This window comes from Gorilla gorilla, chromosome 3 (assembly GCF_029281585.2).
Source record: "Gorilla gorilla gorilla isolate KB3781 chromosome 3, NHGRI_mGorGor1-v2.1_pri, whole genome shotgun sequence".
Lineage (NCBI taxonomy): Eukaryota > Metazoa > Chordata > Mammalia > Primates > Hominidae > Gorilla > Gorilla gorilla.
This window is the reverse complement of record NC_073227.2, coordinates 184,116,337-184,139,342: the sequence shown is the minus strand read 5'-3', so window position 1 is coordinate 184,139,342 and position 23,006 is coordinate 184,116,337. Positions and strand designations below refer to the sequence as shown.

Here is a 23,006-nt window from a genome sequence, read left to right as displayed (position 1 = left end):
TGATGTATACAGAAAAATTTTAGGTCATAATGTTGATCCTCAAAAAAATAAATGTAAACTCTGACATACATGGAATAATGCATGTCATTTTTGCATTTTTAACAATACTATTTTGACTAACATAGACTAAAAAAATTGTCAACCTAATGGGAATAAAGAGTAAATGGGTCAAAATCAGCACATGCTACTGTTGCAGATTTTTAATAGAGATTTTTAATAGAGACAAGGTCTTGCTGCGTTGCCCAGGCTGGTCTCAAACTCCTGGGCTCAAGCCATCCTTCCTCGTCAGCCTCCCAAAGTGCTGCAGGCGTGAGCCACCGTGCCCAGCCTGAAATACCCACTGTTAAAATTAATTGAGATACAAAAGAAATTGTTTGAATTAATTTTGATAATCTGAGGTAATATATTTTATTCCCTTAGTTGACATGGTATTATCTGTGTAATGTAACAGTGTTCTTACTTGTGGCTCTGATGTTCTAAAAACTTATTGAGAGTGTGTTTGTGTGTGCGTGTGTTTTCTCTTTGTTATGGTAGATCAGTTCTTTAACATTTGTGTCATTTAAAAGAACTGGAGATTTGGAGATTATGTTTTTGCTTTTTGAGGAGGGAATTTTCATGTAACGATAAAAATTACTGTGAGCTCTAGCACTTTTACTTCTTCTGTTCATAGGAAGATGCTTTTGTGAAGCCTTTTATTTAACTTTTTCATATACCAGTAACTAAACAGTGCTTTGTAGAAAAGAATTTTTAAGAGTGAGAAAGAAGACTAATTTCTTCTAAAACAGTTTTACAACTAAACGTGATTACACTATTTTTGGTAAAAATTACTTGAGAATATGTACATAGGTTGAATTTGTTGAATCTTTAATGGATGATTCAGATTTTCTGTGGGATTTGCATTTTAATTTTTTTCCCTTAGAATTGTAGCTTTTTGTATTAAAAATAGGTATAAAACATTTCCCAGTGCTATTTGGTAATAAGTAGACTTTGTTTACTGAAGAGAAAATGGTTAATGAGGTAATAATCCCACCTTCAATTTTTTTTAAAATTATGTTGGAATTAAAGCTTAGATTTTCATTGAAATTCTACATTCTCTTATAAGTAAATATTGAAGTAATCTATTTTATTTTTCAGTAATAATTGAATCTATGACTAACCTACCTCCAGTTAATGAGGAGACTGTAATTTTTAAAAGTGATCGACAAGCAGCAGGAAAGGTTTGTAAAACATTTCAAATCTTACAAATTATTCTATTTATTTATTGTTTTTTTCTGACTTTCCCCATCAGTTCTCAGAAGAGTTTATTTATTTTAATTGATGGACAATCTAGAGCTCTCTAATTTCAGTACATTCTTGATTTCCTTTAGTACTTCATATCTGTCTGTAAATTGGTTTAATACTGGTTATTACTCTTTGCCACATGAGTTATTAAATACACATGTATAGAATTCTTTCCTAGTGTTTGTCAGATAACTTGCTAGGCAGTGAGTCTACGTAATGCATAACACATCGTTTCCTACCCTCCAGATACTCAGCTGAGTGAAGAAGACTTCCCATAGTATAGCAGCTCTTAAGCATTTTTGTCTTGTGAGCTCCTTTGAATAGTGGCTCTCAGACTTTTCAGACTTTGACTTCCTCAGGTGGAAGCTCGGTGTGGAATCTTTTCCAAGTGGAAAAATATTTCACTGACAGCAATGAATTGTCACTGTAGGCACATCCTGGGAGAATTACAAATATGTGCATTCAAGTAATTACTATAAGATTTGGTCCCTTTTAACATCTTTCTGATGGAACAACCCTGCATGTCCACATTAATATAGAAAACTGTGCACTTTACTCAGCAAGTAGGCAATTCTGACTGGTTGGCAGAAGACATAAAACATTCTAAAATCAAGAATGTAAATACTAAGTAAGTATTTATTTCCTGGCAATAGGGACAGTTTTATTCACCTTGATATTCCCCATTGTATCTAGTACAGTTCTTTGTAAATTATTTGTGCCAAGTAAATGTGTATTGAGTTGAATACAAACAAATAAGAAAGGAGCTATTTGTGATTTTCATGACAGTTGTCGTTTTTTCTTAGTACCTAACTTAGACAATTTTATTCTGAAAATACTCAACACTTTGCTAAATTAAAACCTCTAAACAGACTTTTTTTGTATTTCCCACTACATTTGAATGTCTAGACCTGTAAATGTGACTAATATTAATATTCAGCTGTCATTTAGCTTTGAAAGGAGTCAGATAAAATATAACATTTACATCTCTAACTTTAGTTGTATGGCATAAACCTGTTGGCAAAAATTAAATCTATTTCTAAATTTTACATAGAATGCTTTATAAATGCTTTTGAAAGACTTTGTGACAAGTCTTTCAAAAATACTTGATTATAAATCTAAGTGCCTTGAAATGATTCCCCAAAATAGTAGTGGGAGTAGAGATTAGAAAGTATTTGTTAAACAAACCAATAACCAGAATATGAAACTGAGTACCTTTTAGATTATTAGCATGTCTTATCTAAATACTAGTTTTACCTTCAGTAGCAAGCCATCGAACATCTTTTCCCTCTTTTCTTCAGTAACATGATAGTAATCAGCTACAGTGATATTTATGTTATCTTTTTAAGTTCACTGAAACCCTGCAAGGAAGTAAAATTACCTCTATTTTAAAACTTGAGAAACCTTGCTAAAAAGTCACAAAGCTGAAATGGATGAGTTTACAGCCCAGGTTCATTTCCCTTCCACCTCCCTTTGCCTTCCCCACTGATTAAGGGAGGACAGTCTCAGATTTTTATTCCTACCTTTGCCCTTTAATCCTAAGAATTGCTAGTTCTTTTGATGAACTAGTGAAATCTGTTTCCTTCTCATATATCAGTGGGTGGGAAATTTTTACTGATTCCTTTTTAAACGATTATATTACTGTCTTGTTTGGTAGGATATGATGATTTTCTAGAGGACTGTGTATTATATTGATGGAGTGTTGTTCCCCACCCCCTCAGTTCTCATGACATATTTCAAGGTAACTTATGATACAGTAATACACACAGTGATTGAAATGATCAGTTTACCTAACTAATAGATTAGAATACTCTATTCATCTATATTTGCTTCATTTTTGTTGATGGGAATTGAAAAAAGCACAAAGTGATTGATAAAAGACAATGTTGAATAGTTGTAAAGGTTCATTTCCTCATTTCCTTTCTCCTTTGGCAGTTTAGCCCAAAGCTGGCTCACCTAGAGAGACATTGTTTGAAGGCTGTTCCCAGGTGGCAGCATGCAGACCTTGGCCCTTCACAGGCACAGCCTGCCAGCATTGTTCCTAGGCCTGGAGATTCCTTGATGTACTTATTGTTACTTAGAGAAACTAGGATTTACCTAGTCCCCTCCTAGATAATAGAAAAACTGGGAGTTACCTAGCCCCCTCTAGATAACTTAATAAGTTTGTGACATGGTATGTGTGTGGAGAGGGGGAGGAGGGTACAGCTCATTCTCCCTTTTGCAATATTGTCTGTGCACCTCCAGCCTGCTGCCTCAAACAGGCCTTCTACGCCGCTGAAACTTTTGCCATGGTGCACACAGAACATTTAAGCCCAGCCTACGCTGGGATGGAATTTGGGGAACTGCATGCACTCTATATCTTCTCTACTTGTCAGTTATTTTTCCCAGCTGATCCTACATTATAGCTGTACCACGTTGTTGTTATAGTGTGTGTTAACCTCTGTGTATGATAGGAATCCTTGGAGATCTTGTAGCAAAAATATAATGACTTTGAGTAAAAAATGGTGAGTATTATCACCTAGAGCCAAGTGAAAGGATACCTAGAAAACCACTTCTCAATGACAGGGCAAGTATAAAGCATCGGTTGGATTAAATTTTTATATGAACACCTACAGAATATATACTAGTTTTAAAGATATAAAGAAAGCTGCTTGCCCACCTCATAGTAAAGGTCTCAGCTGCTACTTTTCCAAATTCAGTTTCTTATACTCTCCTTACAATCTATTACTTCCTTTGCTTTTATCTTGAATCAGGTAGTATGGAAGTTCCAAAATCCCGTAAGTTGGATGGAATGACCAAGAAGGGATATGGGTGCCTCCTATGGAGCTGTATGAGGAGAAGTGGGCCGGCCTGAGCCTTGCTGTGTCTTAAGTTGCTCTTTACAGTTTAGCTCTCAGGTGTTAGTCAATCTAAACTCTACACTCAGAGGCTAATGGTTATTTAAAATATTGTTAAATTCCTCTTTTCTACTCTGGATTAGCCAAATTGCTTATGTGAACTTGGTCAAGTTTTCCTGTAACATACCTATTAGTATTGGCTCATGCCACATACTGTATATTGTATGGCTTCCTGTTATCTACTGCCTGTGATGTTGTTTTACTTAAAACTTTATAATGATTTCATTAAAGTTGTGGCTCATAAACACTTCAGAACCTAGGAACAGTCAACTAAAATACTATGCTTTGCTTTTGTCCAAGAATTTTGAATGTCACTTATATTTTAGTTCAAACCATACTGCACAGACCTGAAGTTGGCAAGGAATTTTTCCACTGAAATTGTTTTTCACACTTAGGAAATGGATTCATGCTATCTAGGAAACAAATCCCTGGGAAACAGTCTGTGTACCAGGTTGCAAACGATGATTATTTTACCTTGTATTAATGGATACACAGGAAACTTAAAAGATATTTTTAAGTCTCTGACCAAATGAAGAATTGGGTTTGCGTATATGTGAGAGAATTAAACTTGTGAATTGTTTTTAAGACAATTTTAAGTGAAAGTAAGACTACAATAATATATGTCATGTAGGCCAGTAAGAGTGGTGCTGAGTGCACCTCTTCTGTCCTTCACAGTTCTTACTGGACGAGGTCTACTGGATTTATCTAAACCTTTTCAAAGCAGATGTCTTGCTATTTTCTTAAAGTTTTTTGCTTTTACACTTTTTTAAAGCTTTAAATTTGTGATGCTATTAGTGTTATTTCATAATACATTGGCATTTTAATAGTTTTTAATGTCACTACTTCTTTTTAGAGTACACATATCTTCAGAATGGTGGTGCCCTGATAGGTGAGCTGTTTTACGCCTTAATGAAAACTAATGAAAGATTCAGTGCTGTACTAAAATCATAAAATGTGAAGAGCATTTGCTATCAAAAATCAAGAACTGAGGATGTGATAAAACAGCCATGTTCAATGCAGTTGGTATAAATTGGTCCAAGCTATTTAGAAAGCTATTTAGTAATTTCCATTAAAACTTTTATGCCTTAGTGTTAATTATCGTACTTTCAGCTTCAATACCTCCACTCCTTACAAATCAATTTTTAGGAAGTCTGAAGTATAGAGATTTATATATAAGATGTTTTTCATGGCATCATGTATTATGTTGAACAAATTGGAAGCTGCCTAAATGTCCTACAATAAGAAAGAAGTTAAGTAAGTTGTCCTGAGTCTGTAAAGGGGTGTTTTATGATTGCTAAAATTATACTTACAAAGAATATAACATGGAACAACTTTAGGTTTTTAAAAGGGGGCAGTATACAAAACTACAGTATGGTCTTAAAGAAAAAAATAACGTATTATAGAAAAAAGACTGGAAAAATCTATACTGGCATTGGTCATGGTCTTATCTCTATAATATACATATATTATCTTGCTTTTGTCCCCCAGGCTGTAGTGCGATGGCACAATCTCGGTTCACTGCAACCTCTGCCTCCTGGGTTGAAGCGATTCTCTTGCCTCAGCCCCCTGAGTGGCTGGGATTACAGGTGCCTGCGACCACACCCGGCTAATTTTTGTATTTTTAGTAGAGACGGAGTTTCACTATGTTGGCCAGGCTGGTCTTGAACCCCTGACCTCAGGTGATCAGCCCGCCTCACCTCCTAAAGTGCTGGGATTACAGGCGTGAGCCACCGCGCCCAGCCAGAAAATATATTTTTTAATTCACGTATTTTGAGAAGAAAATACAATTTGAAACCAAGAAGTTTCCTTCCGTTATTCTTAAAACGTTTTCAGAAGTAAAATATGTGGTTCTGCTAAAAGCAGTTCTTTTAGTTAAATGTTAAAGGCTGCACCATCTTTGTGTTTTTTAAACATAAATAACTTCTACTTTATTAGTTGTTAAATTAGAAAAAGTCTGTAATTTTACAAAATTCCTAACACTATGGAAACAGCAAAAGTGATTTAACTCCTATTGAAGTCAGAAGCTTGCTTTTATATTTCCCATCTGATGATTCCAAATGTATACAGCATGTTATTTCTCAAAAATTACCAATTATAATCCTTTTCTTTGTACCTTACAAGTTAAATGAGCAATAATTTAAAAAAATCATAATTTGCATTGAGTTGGTACCATCAAAATGATTTGAATTTGGTGAGGAACAAACTTGTTACTATTGTTTCACATTCATAGAAGGGAAATCTGGAATGAGCGAGTGCATTTTAATCAATATATGAAGACTGAATATGTAAAAATGACATAAATATAACTAAAAAATTATTTTATTGCCCTAACACTGACAAAATTACCTTGTTCTGGCAATTACCAGTGGGATTTTTAAAAGAAAACACTGCTGACTTTTCAAATAGTTATTTTACGTGTTAAAAGAGACCTTTATGTTTCTATTACAGATATTCGAGATATTTGGACCTGTTGCACATCCATTTTATGTGTTACGGTTTAATTCTTCAGATCACATTGAGAGTAAAGGTATTAAAATAAAGGAGACTATGTATTTTGCTCCATCAATGAAAGATTTCACTCAATATATATTCACAGAAAAACTTAAACAGTAAGTACTTTACCGGCATGTTGTTCTTCACTTACCTAACGTTTATATTTTAAGAATAATTCTCAGTGATGTAATTTCTTACAGTTATATTGTGTGTGTCTTGCAAAGAGTTCATTTATCTTCCTAATAATATCTTTGAAGCCTACAATTTATTTTCAGATTTTGTACGTAGAATTCATATCTTTTGTAAAAAATGAGATGATCAGCCATTAAGAGCACATTTGAGCCATGTACACTTTCTGATTCTAGTTCAGTGTTTTTTCCATTATGTACATTCTTTAATGTACTTACTATTTTAGTAGTAGTACTAATATTATCATTTCCTAATAACATTTTTTTTCAGTTAAGTAAAATTCTCTTTGGATTCTATTTAGGGGCCTTGCTCTTCAATAAAACTTTAAAATAGTTTTCAAGAGAAAACAAAAATGAGTGTTATCTCTTTATTTTGCTTATAAATTTTAAGTTTGTAGAAGAGACAACTAACACGTGTCCCTGAAAAATTGTGTAGAAAGTTATGGTGTATGGAGTTGACCTAACCAACAAACCAGTGCTCTCCATTTTGTCTGTCAGTAATGCTAAGTGATTTCTGTGGCATGTGACCGCAATTTTTTTTATATTTGTGCTCCCATTGGTTGAATATTTTTCAAATGTTAGCTGTTGCCAGCTGTTAGTTGTAGAGCTGTTTGTATCAGCTGAACTTGTTATAATTATGTTATTTAATTTTTTACATCAGCAAATAGTATATGAATTTAAGATTTTTTTTTAATAAAAATAACTTGAATGCTTTCGAATGATGTAATGAATATGAGCCACTAAAAATATTTTCAAATTGGGAGTGGAAGAAAAGACTGCCAAAGACTGGGGGAAGGTTAAATCCAGAAAGACTTTGCACTCAGTTTGACACAGAAGTTCCTTTTAGTTCTAGCTCTTCTTTTATTGGAAACTTAAAACCTAGGCGATACATTTTTATAGATGTTGTTTTTGCAGGAAAACAAAGGAACTTTGGTCACTGAGTAACTTTGGTATTATGTCAAAGGTACCAACCCCAGTTGCATGGCATAAGATTACTTATACCACTTGCATGTTAAATCAAGTCTCAAGTCACCAAATTTCATTTATTTCAGAGATGAAAATTTTGATCCTGATAATTGATTTAACTCATGTTTAAGAATCTACATAAAGATCTGGAGGAATATTTTGCCTAAGTTATTCTTCACATTGCAAAAGGTTATTTTCTTAAATAACACTGACAAGAAAGATGAATTAAATACACATAAAGTCTTCAAGATATTAATATGTTCTAAAATGCTTTAAATATTTAGCATTTCATCCTGCTTTGAATATAAAGATACTGCTGTGGATATGCCATATATTTAGCTTTTTAACAAATAGAGTCTTTTAGCTTAAAACAGATAAATTTGAAGAGGTTTTCTGAAGATGGTTTTTAAATAGATTTTAGATAATAGGCTCAGTCTTTGGTTTTGATTTGCAGTTCTTCTATTAAGAAGCAGTAGTAAATCAGTGAATTGGGAAATTAGACCTATATTGCAGAAACCTCCCTCTCCCAGGAAAACTGTTGTATTCTAGACCTCATTTTGGCATCTGTCATGGGAACTTGGTGGAGTACTTTGTCTTTGAGGTAGAGAAGTTCAGCTCCTTTCCAGCTTACTGTTCTCTAATGAGGCTATTTTGATCTTAGTTTCTCATGTACTTACTGTCTTGTTAAAAGTGCCTTTTGAAATGTTGCTTGATCTTTCCTTTAGTAGATTTTGATTTTTTGTAATAGACGCACTAGTTGGGGAATTTTTCCCATTTATGTCTGTGATTCCAGGCTAACAGCAGTCCAGATCATGAGATGTCATATATGCAGAAAGGAATACCAGAGCTATATTTAAGGCCCATGTGTGAAATGACAATTGAGGAAATGCTTTTTTCTTTTAAGTGATGGAAAAGCCATTGATAATGGCTCATATATAATGTCAAAGTTCCGAATCAAAAATTTAAAGCAAACTTAATAACTTTCATGTTGTGCCGGCAAACTGACATCTGTACATTGATTTTAATGGCCTTAATTCCTGGGAATCTCATTTATTTTTGAGATCTAGTTTAAAACAATAAGGACATCTAGTCCTAATACTTTGTAATATTTTACTTTGTGTTATTTTAACATAGTGGAATAACAAAATAGTAGCTGAAACTATGAAATTAACAAAATTAAAAAGATTAAAAATGAGCTTTCACAAATTATACTGCTCATAATAGATATCTGTACTTTTGTTGGATGTAAAGTGTAAAACTCTCCACCAAAAGTTGTTGATTTTCAGCTGCAATTACACATTTCACACATGCCGATCATTATATTGTCCTTCAGAATCTTTAAAGCAGCTCCTCTTCCTCTTCCTCAAACTATTCATAGTTAGCCTTTGTTTGACCCTCACTGCTTTGAGAATCAGTGTTGGAATAAGCCTTGGTTACTCATAGAGGATTGCTGACATTGCTCAGGTAAACTGAGGAGAAAATAATTCATATTGATATCTCTGCCATTAAACCTGTAAAATCTGTGAAAAGGGAATGCCTCATAGTCATTTTTATGTCCTTCGCACATGGAACAACTTCTGATCTACAGTTGGCGTGGAATAAGCATTTTTTTAAAACTGAGTTTTGTGAAAACTGCAAATATTATGAAAACAAAAATCAAAAGAGCTGTGCATCTGCTTTCCACTGCACACCATAGCCTTGGCTTCTCATTCCGGTTCCCTAATCCTAATATTTCTACTTGCTCAACTTTTGTGTTTTTCTTAGGAGCTTCCCACATCTTTTGAAATAAGGTAAAAGACACATAACTGTATTGCAAAATTAAAGGTTGAACTCATGTCCTTTACTTTATTATTTTCTGTACTTTTAAGTTATGAGCACTTAATAGAATTGTGATGAATACTTTTTTGACTCCCATCCCCACCCCACTCAGGGATAAGGGATCAGATGCATCATGGAAGAATGATCAGGAGCCACCACCAGAGGTAAGTATAAGTCTTTTTATGCAACATTTTATAAAGTAGGGCAGGACTTAATCTTATAAATTTTATCATTCTTGCTGTTAGGGAAGTCATTAATACTGGCTAGCAGCCATACTGCCTTATCCTGTCCTAGCGCATGTATTCTCTCACCGTCCTAGATGACTATTTCATACCTTTCAATGAAAGGTTTTGATTGATCATTTAGGAAAAAAACTTTTTTCAGTTACATTTATTTGTATTTTAATAATTATCACCTTATCATTTACATTGTAGTTTACTATTTTTGTCAACTTTGTTGATGTCTGATAAAGGCAGGCTGTCATTATTTTTTAAAAATTTAATTGAGTTTAGTAAATACACCATATGGGACATGAAGACATGGTGCTTTTAATAGCTGTCCTTCTTTTGGAAGTACAGAATCATTGGAAGCACAAGATCATTGGAAGCTACCTACCTCTCTACTTTTAACGATATAACTACCTTTCTAAAAAGAGACCTTGATTTTCTTTTTGTATCTATGTCAGCAAAACAATAGTTTTATGCCCCAAGGTGACTTGATAATCTAGTCTTCCTAGAGATGTGAAGTAAATTTAGGAATAATATGTAAATAAGTTAATGATTTAATAGGGTTACTTGGTTAACATTCCATGAAAGTGTTTAAGCAGATTATCTTGAGGGGTTTTTTTTTTGAATTACAACAATGAATATATTCATTTCTTAAAAATAGCATGTATTTATACAGTATAAAATAAACATGTATATAAATATTTTTATAAGTAAAAATTATACATGAGAGTTTTTAAAGCTTGCTCAGCAGTTCTTATGAAGTTTTCTCAGTATTACAGTTTTTTTTTTGTTTTTGTTTTTTAACAAATATAGACATGGGGGTCTCAGTGTGTTGCCCAGGCTGGTCTCAAGCTCTTGGCCTCAAGTGATTCTCCAGCCCTCAAGCAGTCTTCTGCCTTGGCTCCCCAAAGTGCTGGGATTACAGGCATGAGCCCCTTGCCCAGCCAGTATTACAGATTTTTGATACTTACCGATTTAACCTTGGTCATTTTAGATGTTTAAAGCAATCGTAAATCATGATCTGTGTTTCTAATTTTACTGAGGTATGAATCAGGTTTATGCCCACTTGGAGGGTTCTATACAAGTATGAATCACTTAACCAGTGAATGATCCTTGCTTAGTATCTGAATTGAAATGGAATTATGTTTTCTAATTAATGTTATGTATTTATGTGATTTCAGTTAAGGCTCTGAATATTCACTTAATGTTCTGAATTAAGTTTAGAGTATCTATAGCATCTTATTACTGGAATTACATGTTTTAAAAGTGTTTAGAGATTCATAAACATCTCAAATCATATTTCTTATAAAATCCAGATATTCTTTTTTTCTTTTTTTGGTTGGGGGATGGAGTTTTGCTGTTTCTGCCCAGGCTGCAATGCAGTGGCACAGTCTCAGCTCACCGCAGACTCTGCCTCCGGGTTCAAGCAATTCTCCTGCCTCAGCCTCCTGAGTAGCTGAGATTACAGGCACATGCCACCACGCCCAGCTAATTTTGTATTTTATTAGAGACGGGGTTTCACAATGTTGTCCAGGCTAGTCTTGAACTCCTGACCTCCAGTAATCCACCCCCCTCTGCCTCTCAAAGTGCTGAGATTTCAGGCGTGAGCCACCGCACCCGGCCAAAATCCAGATATTCTAATGAATCCCTCTTGTTTCGGACCTAAGCATTGAAGTTACCAATTACAACAATGCGAGTTATTTGTAAAATTGGTTTGACTAGGTTAATTGCAAAATTACATCTCACCTAGTTCATGGTGTTTGTTTTTTCCAGGTAGCTTGAACTGGATCATTAAGTATCTTGGGATTTAATTTTGTAATATTTGTTGGTGAAACTTTGTAGTCTAGAATTATTGCCTGGTATTGATCATAGATTAAAATTAGAAATTTGTGAGGCTTAAACTTAAAAAGAGAAAAAGGAGAAACATTGCGTGATGTGAAAATAGAAAGCTTGCATAAAGGAAAATAAGAGAAATTATGTGCTATAAAATGTTGGGCTGCGTAAAGGACCTAAAAATTACCTACGGTTGTATCATGTTCATCTTCATAGCCATTTTTAATATGCCACCGTATACTTTATGGTTGAATAAATGTATTTAATGAATGGAAATTTGAATTAATTTGCATATAAGAAACATGAATTTTTCTCTGATTTTAGGAGTGATAGCAAAATACTACCAGAGTAATCTCTCTGAAATAAACTATTCCCAATTAAAATCCTTACTTCCTCCCTCCTGCTCTTAAGATGATGTTCAATTATTTAAAATGGCACAATAAGGTTCCTTATAAGCTTCTCCAATTTTATGTTTTCTGGTTTTGCCATGTAAGAAGAAGCAGCTTTCACTTTGCCTTTCAGAACCATTTTTCTTTTTTGTATATACTGTTCTATCATGCCTCTGTGTGTATTGTTCCCATTTTCTGAAAATTCCCTTTATTTTCATAGCTAACTCATTCAGGTATTTCTGTTGGGTTATCCATACCAAGAAGTCTATCTTTTCCTTTTTTCTCTTTATCCAGCACTATAATAACATAGCATTAAGTCGTAGCACTTGTTCATTGTACATTTAATCTGTTTTCTCAGAAAAAGGAGTCTTCTATCTGATCTCCATACTTTCTAGTGTCTTTCAGATACCAGATTTAACCTGAGTTTTAAAATCTTATCGTATTAAGATCAGTAATAAGAAATTATGCATTGGAAGGCATACAGTTAGTTCATGTTTTCAAATTAGATTTCAGAATCTGAAGTGTATGGATTCCTGGTTCATGGAGGATTTGATCTAGAATGTATTCCAGTGAAGCTCGAAAATTACATACAAAGACTTTCATATACATTTTATTTCTTCTTTTTAAATGTGTATCCATCCATATATGGTGGGCCTGCTTTCATATATTTTTTGTAGGAAACATAATAGAAGTTTTCTGGCATTAATAGAATAATAAATTAATAGAATAATTAATAGAATAATAAAATGCCTGAACTATAGATGGCAGTCATAATATATATAGCTCATAATCTTGGTTTTCTTGGTGGACTATAACAATGAATCCTAATAATTAGTTAATGTGAGTTTTACCACCTTTAATTTTTAAATAATTTCCTCTTAGGAGTTGGATCATTCATGTATCTGCTTATAAAAGCCTTTGCCATGTTGATCAGGCTGGCCTCAAACTAAAAATACAAAAACTAGCTGGGCATGGTGGCGTGCGCCTGTAATCCCAGCTACTCAGGAGGCTGAGGCAGGAGAATCGCTTGAACTTGGGACGCAGAGGTTGCAGTAAGCTGAGATTGCACCACTGCACACACACACACAAAAAAGCTTTTGCCTATGGTTCTATCTAAATAGCTTCCCCATGATTTGTATACCCTTATTTTGCCTTATTTATTTATAACTCTTGCTCTATACCTAAAATTATATTTAAAAAATAAGATGGTAGACCTGTAAAGAATGAACCTGTGAAATGTTTAGAACAGTGCTTGGGTGTGTATTTTGAATGAATGAATTATGGAACATTGTCTTCTGTTTTTTATTGGCTCTGATAATATATATAATTTGCTTAGTCATTGATACTCTTACCTTTGGCACCCTTTTGCATCTGATACTATGATGAATTTTAAGTCTAAACTGGAAGTCAGACTCATATCTGAAGGCTGATTACTGGCCTGTGTTAATTAAAGTCATTAAGCATTTATCAAAAAATGCTTTATTTTTATACCATGTCTAATTCAGATATAGAAAATATTAAGTATCAAAAAGACAACTTTTTTTAGAGTCATTGATGCATAATAGGCTTATTTTCTTCACCTCCAAGTATGTACTATTGAATTGGCAAATTCATGTAACATAAACCTATTATATACTTTTCTCTGCAAGGCCTTAGATTTTAGTGATGATGAAAAAGAGAAGGAAGCCAAACAGAGGAAAAAATCTCAGATTCAAGGCCGGAAAAAACTCAAATCTGAATTTAATGAGCCTGGTGAGTGAATACAATATATATAGTCATTCTTTATCTTCATTTACATCTATATAAGTTTATCAATAATAAAACTGAAGGAAACATCTGGGTTCTCTCTGTTTACCTCCTAGCATCCTGCTAACATTTAGAGCCATTACATAGCAGGAGGTGTGGTAGTTTTATGAGCTTAAGCAGTAAAAATGGCTTCCTGGGGTAACAGAGAGACTAAACCTTGTTACTCGTGCTTGTCAGCACTTTTTTCTTAAGATACCTATTTGCTTCCATTTTTAGGATTTTATGATCAAGTACTTGATGAACCCCTAAATCACAGTATCTTATTTTTAAACATGCATTCCCTTTACCTTTTTTGAAAATTAAACTTTCTGAGATAACCGTAGATTCACATACAGTTGTAAAAATAATAGGAGAGGTGCTGTATGCCCTTTATTCAGTTTCCCCCAGTTGCAACATCTTGCATAACTATATATGGAACACTGTCCCAGCCAGGATATTGACAGTTATACAAGGAAGCTATACAACATTTCCATCACCAGAGAGCTACCCAGTTGCCTCTTTATAGTCACAGCCACGTCCTTACCTCTCAGCCCCTCCTTCACTCATGGCAACCATTAATGTGTTCTCCATTTTCATATATTTTGTCATATCCAGAAAGTTATATAAGTGAAGTTATACACTGTAGTACGATTAGGGAAAGGCTTTTGCCACTGAGCGTAGTATCTGTGCATCCACCCACATTATTGCATGTATCAATAATAGTTTGTTCCTCTTCATTACAGAGTAACATTTCATGGCATGAATTTACCAGATTACCTAACCATTCATCCATTGAAGGACATCTAGGTTGTTTCCATTTTGGGGTTATTAGGAATAAAGCAGCTATAAATATTTATATACAGGTTTTTTGTGAAAAGAGATTTTTATTTTTCTGGAATAAATGCCCAAGAGTATAATTGCTTGGTTGTATAATAGTTGCATTACATGTTTAGTTTCCTAAGAAACTACCATACTGTTTTTCAGCATGGCTGTACCATTTTACATTTTTATCAGCAATGTATGAGTGACAATTTCTTTGCATTTTCTCCAGCATTTGGTGTTATCACTGTTTTTAATTTTGGCCATTCTGCTAGGTTTGTAGTGCTAATATAATTGTGGTTTTAATTTGCATTTTCCTAATGGCTAATGGCATTGAACATCTTTCCATGTGTTCATTTACTATCTGTATCTTCAGTGATATGTCAGTTCATTATCTTTTGCCAACTTTTAAATTGTATTGCTGGATTTTTACTGTCGAGTTACGAGAATTTAAAAATGTATATTTTAGATACTAGCTTTCTGTCAAATATTTGGTTCGTTCATGATTTGTTCTAGTCTATAGTCTTTTCCTTCTTTTAAGATGGCCTTTTGCAATACTAAAGTTTTTAGTTTTGAGGAAAACTAATTTATCAATTTTGTTTATGGAATCTGAGAACTTCCTGCTTAGCTTTAGATCCTAACGATTTTCTTCTATTTTTTCCCTAAAAGTTTTGTAGTCTTCTGTTTTAAATTGTACACTTGTGATTCATTTTGAGTTAAATTTTGTATAGAATGTGAGGTTAGTCTTAAAATTGCGTGGAGTGATAACTCCTACTTTCTCTTTTTCAAAATTATAATCGGCATTCTAGGTCCTTTACCTTTCAGTATACATTTTAGAATCTTCTCTACATCAACAAATGTCTTGCTGAGGTTTTTTTGTTTTTGTTTTTGTTTTTGTTTTTGTCTGTTTTTTGAGATATTCTTGCTCTGTTGCCCAGGCTAGAATGCAGTGGTACAATCATAGCTCACTGTAACCTTGAACTTCTGAGCTTTTTTCTTTCATTCTCCTGATAGTATCTTTCGTGGAGCAGAAATTTTTAAGTTTAATGAAATTCAGCATATTGATTATTTCTTTCATGGGTCATGCCTTTGATGTCCTATCTAAGAAGTCATTATCTAAAAAGTCATTATTGGCCGAGCGCAGTGGCCCAATGCCTGTAATCCCAGCACTTTGGGAGGCCGAGGCAGGCAGATCAGGAAGTCAGGAGTTGAAGACCAGCCTGGTCAACATGGTGAAACCCCATCTCTACTAAAAATATAAAAATTAGCTGGGCATGGTGGCGCATTCCTACTTGGGAGGCTGAGGCAGGAGAATTGCGTCAGCTGGGACCCGGGCAGCGGAGGTTGCAGTGAGCTGAGATCCTGCCACTGCACTCCAGCCAGGGCTACAGAGCGAGACTCCGTCTCTAAAAAAAAGAGTCATTATCAACCCAAGGTTGTCTAAATTTTCTTCTATGTTATCTTTTAGGAATTTTGTAATTCTGCATTTTACATTGAGGTCTGTGATCCATTTTGAATTAATTCTTGTGAACGGTGTAAGGTTATTGTCTAGATTTATTCTTTTTGCATGTGGATGTCCAGGTGTTCCAGCCCCATTTGTTGAAAACACTACTTATGCTCTGTTGTATTGCTTTTGCTCCTTCGTTAAATATCCGTTTATTATGTTTATGTGGGTCTATTTTTGTACCTTCTGTTTTGTCCCATTGATTTATTTGTGTGTTCTTTCACCAGTACCACACTGCTGTGATTACTTAAACTTTATAATACGTCTTGAAGTTGGGTAGTTTCCGTCCTCCAGCTTTGTTCTTCTCCTTCAATATTGTTCCATTGAGTTTTTATTTATTTATTTATTTATTTATTTTTATTTTTTCTGGGAAGTTCTTTTTTTTTTTTATTATACTTTAAGTTTTAGGGTACATGTGCACATTGTGCAGGTTAGTTACATATGTATACATGTGCCATGCTGGTGCGCTGCACCCACTAACTCGTCATCTAGCATTAGGTATATCTCCCAATGCTAATTTTGGTTATTGTAATGTTCAGTTCTAAAATTGCAATTTGTTCTTTATTTTATATCTTCTTTTTTTCCTAAAACTTTGTAATTTTAAGTTTTTAGAATGTTCATAATATCTTGTTGAAGCATTTTTATGACTGCTTTAATACCTTTCATAATTCTAACATCTTTGTGACACCCTTGCTTGATTTATTTTTTTCATTGAATTTGAAGTCTTCCTGGTTCTTTTTGTGATGAGCAATTTTCTTTTATTGAAACCTGGGTATATTGAGTATTATATTACAAGACCATGGATCTTATGTAAATCTTCTGATTTAGCTGGGTTTGTTGTGATTGTTTCTTTGTCTTTTTAAAAATGCTACTCTGGCAGCGAAAGGAACAGGGTAGATTGAAGTCTAGGTATTCCTCTTAGCCTCTGTTGACACCTTTGGCCAAGGGGTGCCTTGTTACTGCTGGATGAGGGTAGAAGTTCTGACATCCCACGAGGTCTTATGCCTGGTAGGGACAGGAGTACTTTGTCACTCCTTCCCATATGGTATGCACTGACACCAGTGGAGAATGGCCTTGTTATCACTGGTTGGGGACAAAAATCCTAACTCTACTCCATCTTCTCTGACATTGCCCCAGTGTAAAAGAGGGAAGAACACTGTGTTGCTGCCAGTAGAGGTGGAAGTTCAGGTTCCCCATGTGATGTTCATTGTTTGCAGGGAGGCTTGTTACTGGCACCCTGTTCAGCCTGTTCCTGATGCTACTGTGGTGGAAGGGCTGGAGTACCTCATTACTGCCTGTCAAGAATAGAAGTCTAGGATCCGTACTCAGCCTTTGAGAGTGTGTAGGGATGGTGCCACATTTTCTTCTGTGGTGTTTGGCTAGAGTAGAATGGTTATCATCTAAGTGTTTTCTGATTTGCTGGGTTCTCTTTCTTTGGCATTAAGTTTTGTCTTTTCAATTCATTTAAAATTTACCATTTTATGTCTTACACTTTTTTAACTGCCATAAGATATACTGGATAATAAAAATCATAATTGAAATTTCAAACAATGCTTTTTGATATATTAAACTTATTTTCCTTTTTATGTTTTCCCTCCCCTCACTCAAAGGTGAAGATTTTACTGAAGTACATCAGAATTGGAATGCTCATAGCTCTGCTTCAGAGCATGCAAAAGGATATCGTAACAGAGAATTCACACGAGGATTTTCCAGGGCCAGATACCCTCGATCTTGCCATGGCAGGCCTCCACCTCAGCATTTCTATAACTCAGAACATATGGTATCTCAGGAGACTTCAGGATTTCCTTCTCAGAGACAAGATAATCCCATTATGCCACAATACCCCTTTCCTCTTCCAATGTTTGACATGCATAATTTTCCACTCCGCCCTCCACCCCCACCACCACCCCCACCTGTAAACATGGGTTGGGCTACACCAAACATGGCTGCTCATCCATTACTTAACTTACCATACTCCCTACCCCCACCCCCTCCCCCTCCACCGCTACCTCCTCCACCCTCTTCTGGAGATAGTAATTCTCATTTTGGACCTTACTATTAGGTGACTATGCATTTCCAGAGAAATGTGGACTTTTCATATTATGTGGTAAGGATTTTTTTTTTTCCCAAGAGTGATTATGGAGCTAGATTTTTAAAAACACTGTAAAATACTAAATGATTCCTTCTGTTGTAAGTTGATATATATTTGTAACCTTTGTGAAATTGTATTCATATGAAAATGTCAGCTCAAATTCTTGGGAGAACATTAAATTATGTAATATTTAATTAAAATTTTGAATTCATGCCTTCTCCCTCCCAACCCCACCCAGTTAAACTATATATATATATATATATAGTAATGGATATGGGACAAGTTTCATCATGGGTAAAATATATGGAGCACATTGATGTTCTTGCTATAATCTGAATATAAGATGAAGTCCTTTTGAGAGTCTTTAAACTATTTTTATAAATTTATACTTTGGAAATCAATTTTAATTATAAATGTAATTTGTGAGTAAGTTTAAATGACCATAATTTTTCTTTTTAAAGCAGTTGAGGGATATAGAGGAGAAAATTCTTGTATATTGGTAGAAGCTCTGATTATAGCTAAAGTAAAAAATATTTATTATGCATAGGCAAGCTTCCATTATCTGTGCAAAATATTTCCTTTATTTGGGCACTGTTCAGAAGGCTTTACTATTTAACCTCCTAAAAGAGATGCAAAGATTATTCACAATAAGATCTATTTAGGGATTTTGTCTTCCATATTTGTTTTCCAGATCCTCACATGCAGACTAGGTTCAATAAATAACAAATATTTACTGAATATCTGAATTTAGAGTTTTTAATTAAATGAGTAATGACTACCGCTTTATATTATGAAGTGTCAGTGTAAGGGAAATTATGAGTTTTAGAACTAGAAGAGACCATTGAAATACTCCAGTTTTCATTTAGTAAATGAGGAGCCTAAGTGTTCCAAAGAGGTTAAAATAATTTAACTAAGATCACTCAGCTAGTGAGTTGACAAGGAGTTGAACCTAGTTCTTCTGGTTTTCTTATTAGCAGTTTCCACTAAGTAGATGTTTCCCAATCTTACATTCCTTTACACACTTAGGAAACAGTATTTGTATGGCACATTGGAGTAATCTGGAGACCACTTAGCACAAGCCCATGCACTCTGGTTGCACTTAAGGCCCCACTTTTCTTCCCCATGAGCTGAGGGGACTCTTTGCAGCATTCCTAGTACACAAGTTGAGAGGCTCTGCCTTGGTATACCTTAACTTTATCATATGAGTACTTTCTTCATTATTTTTAAAAATATTTTTGCAACTTCTGTTTAGAAGTTACCTTCACAGGTTATAGCACAGTCTTTTTATGATTGTTAGAATATTGTAAGAGTTTATGAGATTATATCTAAAAGCACTAAAAGAAAAACCCAAATCCTTTTCCACAAGAATGGGAACAGTAACATGTTATTATTAGTCATCAAGCTGTTCTGATCATCATGGCATTTAAAAACCTGTCCATTTCGGCCGGGTGCAGTGGCTCATGCCTGTAATCCCAGCACTTTGGGAGGCTGAGGTGGGTGGATCACCTGAGGTCAGGAGTTCGAGACCAGCCTGGCCAACATAACGAAACCCTGCCTCTAGTAAAAATACAAAAATTAGCCGAGCGTGGTGGCACGTGCCTGTAATCCCAGCTACTCGGGAGGCTGAGGCAGGAGAATTATTTGAACCTGGGAGGCAGAGGTTGCAATGAGCCAAGATCACACCATTGCACTCCAGCCTGGGTGGCAGAGCAAGACTCCATCTCAAAGTAAAAATCTGTCCATTTCTTTACCCCAGGTACAGGTATATCTCACAGATATTGTGGCCTCGGATCCAGACCATTGCAGTCAAGTGAGTCACACAAAGTTTTTGGTTTCCAAATGCATATAAAAGTTACGTTTACATGCTACTTTAGTTTATTAAGTATGCAATAGCGTTGTGTCTAAAAAAACCAATGTGCATATCTCAATTGGAGAATACTTTACTGTTCAAAAAATAATAATGACCCTTTGAGCCTACAGTGAGTTACAGTCTTTTAGCTGTTGGAAGGTCTGGACTCAAGTGTTGTTGGCCGCTGACTAATCAGGGTAGTGGTTTGCTAAAAGTGGCAGTTTCTCCTAATAGATAGCAGTGAAGTGTGCTACATTAATTGGCTCTTCCTTTCACCAAAGATTTCTGTGTAGCATGTGATGCTACTTGATAGCATTTTATTCTCTGTAAAACTTTGAAATTTGGGATCAAGTCCTCTCAAACCCTGCCACTGCCTTATCAACTAAGAAGGTAGCATTCTAAGTCCTTTGTTATCATTTCAACAGTGTTCATAGCGTCTTCACCATGAGTAGCTTTTACTTGAGAAACCTCATTTTTGCTTATGCATAAGAAGTAACTCCTCATCTTTTCAAGTTTTTTCATGAGATTGCAGCAATTCAGTCACGTCTTTAGGTTCCACTTCTAATTCTAGTTCTCTTCCTATTTCTACCACATATTCAGTTATTTCCTCCAGTGAAGTCTTAAACACCTCAAAATTATTAATGAGGGTTGGAATCAACTTCTCCCAAACTCCTGTTAATATTGGTATTTTGACCCCCCTCATGAATCATCAATGTTCTTAATGACATCTTAAATGGTGAATCCTTTCCAGAAGGTTTCCAATTTACTTTGCCCAAATCCATCAGAGGAATCACTATGACAGCTATAGCCTTGCAAAAAATATTCTTATATAATAAGACTTGAAAGTCAAAACTATTCCTTGATCCATGGGCTATGGAATGGATGTGTTAGCAGGCATTTAAAAAATTCAACTCCTTGTACATCTCCATTGGAGTTCTTGGGTGACCAGGTACATTGTTAATGATCAGTAGCATTTCGAAAGAAATCTTTTACTGAATGGCGGACTTAACATCTTTAGTAAACCATGATTTTAAAAGATGTGCTGTCATCCAGGCATAGTTTTTCTATCTATAGAGTCTATAGAGCACAGGCAGAGTAGATTTAGCAAAATTCTTAAGGACCGTAGGATTTTTGGAATTGTAAATGAGCATTGGCTGCAACTTAAAGTCACCAGCTGCAGTACCCCTAACAAGATAGCCTGTCCTTTGAAGTTTGGAAGCCAGGCATTGATTCCCATTCTACAGCTATGAAAATCCTAGATGGCATCTTCTTTGAATATAAGGCTATTTTATGTACACTGAAAATCTGTTGTTTAGTGTTTAGTGCATCCATCTTATCTAGATCTTCTGGATAACTTGCAGCTTCATCTTGCACTTTTATGTTATGGAGATGGCTTCTTTCCTTAAACCTCATGAGCCAACCTCTGCTACCTTCCCACTGCAGTTTCCCTCTGCAGTTTCTCTCAGCCTTCGTAGAATTGAAGAGAGTTAGGGCCCGCTCTGGATTAGGCTTTGGCTTAAGGGAATGTTGTAATTGGTTTGATCTTTTATCCAGACCATTTAAACTTATTCCATATCTGCTGTAAAGCTGTTTTGCTTTCTTATTCCTGTGTTCACTGTAGTAGTACTTTCAGTTTCTTTTAAGAACTTTTTCTTTGCATTCGCAACTTGGCTGTTTGGCACAAGAGGCCTAGTTTTTAGTTTGCCTCAGCTTTCAACATGCTGTCCTCAATAAGCTTAATCATTTCTAACTTTTGATGTAAAGTGAGAGATGTACAACTCTTCCTTTCACTTGAATACTTAGAGGTCATTATACGGCTAGTGATTGGTTTAATTTCAGTGTTGTTGTTTCACGAAATAGGAAGGCCTGAGGAGAGAGAAAAGGAAACAGCAGATGTGTGGAGCAGTCAGAACATACACATGTTTCCATTAAGTTCACTATATTATATGGGCATAGTTCATGGTGCCTCCAAAACAATAGTAACATCAAAGATCACTGATTGAGATCGCTATAACACAAATAACAATTAAGAAAAAGTTCAGAATTACCAGAATGCGACAGAATACATGAAGTGAGCATATGCTGTTGGGAAAATGGAGTTGATATACTTGCTAGGTGTGGGATTGCTACAAACCTTCGATTTGTAAAAAATGCAATATATATGAAGTATAGTACAATGAAGTACAATAAAACAGTGTATGCCTGTAGTATTATCTGACAGTGGATATTTACTATCTACAGAAACATCTGAATTATACCATTTGATCTTTGCTTTAAATTAAGTTGGTATCTTAACCACTTAGGTCTGGTTGCCTTCCTCTCTATACAAATCGGCCCTCTATGTCTGTGGGTTCTGCATCTGTGGGGTCAACCAATTGTGGATCGAAAACATATAGAAAAAATAAAATGTGTGGTTGCACCTGTACTGAACATGGTAGACTTTTTTTTTCTTGTAATTATTCCCTAAACAATAGAGTATAACTATTTATATAAGGTTTACGTTGTATTAGGCATTATAAATAATCTAGAGAAATTGTTTACAGTATTGGGAAGTGATTAAGTCATGAGGGCTCTGCACTTATGTATAGATTAGTGCCTTATAAAAGGGGCTGGAAGGAACTGGCTTAGATCCATTTTGCTCTTCAGTCTCATCCACCATGTGAAGAAGACTCAGTATTCCTCCCTCCGGAGGATGTGGCAACAGGGTGCCATCTTGTAAGCAGAGAGCAACCATCACCGGACACTAAACCTGCTAATGCCTTCATCTTGACTTCCCAGCATCCAGAACTGTAAGGCATACTTATTTATTTTAGAGACAGGGTCTTGCTATGTTGTCTTAGCTGCTCTCGGACACCTGGCCTCAAGCAA

General features: G+C 35.1%; 1 protein-coding gene across 4 annotated transcripts in view; it reads left to right on the top strand.

Annotated features, from left to right (window-relative positions):
- NAF1 (nuclear assembly factor 1 ribonucleoprotein) overlaps positions 1–22,568 on the top strand; it is a 45,864-nt gene extending 23,296 nt beyond the window's left edge. Inside the window, exons 4-9 of one of the 4 annotated variants that reach the window (XM_055384079.2) lie at positions 1,135–1,217; positions 6,624–6,784; positions 9,753–9,804; positions 13,739–13,841; positions 17,808–18,304; positions 20,046–22,568. In XM_055384079.2, coding sequence (XP_055240054.1) covers positions 1,135–1,217; positions 6,624–6,784; positions 9,753–9,804; positions 13,739–13,841; positions 17,808–18,259 — 851 coding nt within the window. In that variant the 3' untranslated portion in view covers positions 18,260–18,304; positions 20,046–22,568. Of the gene's footprint in view, positions 1–1,134; positions 1,218–6,623; positions 6,785–9,752; positions 9,805–13,738; positions 13,842–17,807; positions 19,028–20,045 lie in introns of those variants that run through there. The other 3 variants (XM_063705625.1, XM_019026012.4, XM_055384080.2) reach the window with 3 other exon arrangements.
- The last annotated feature ends 438 nt before the right edge of the window (positions 22,569–23,006 follow it).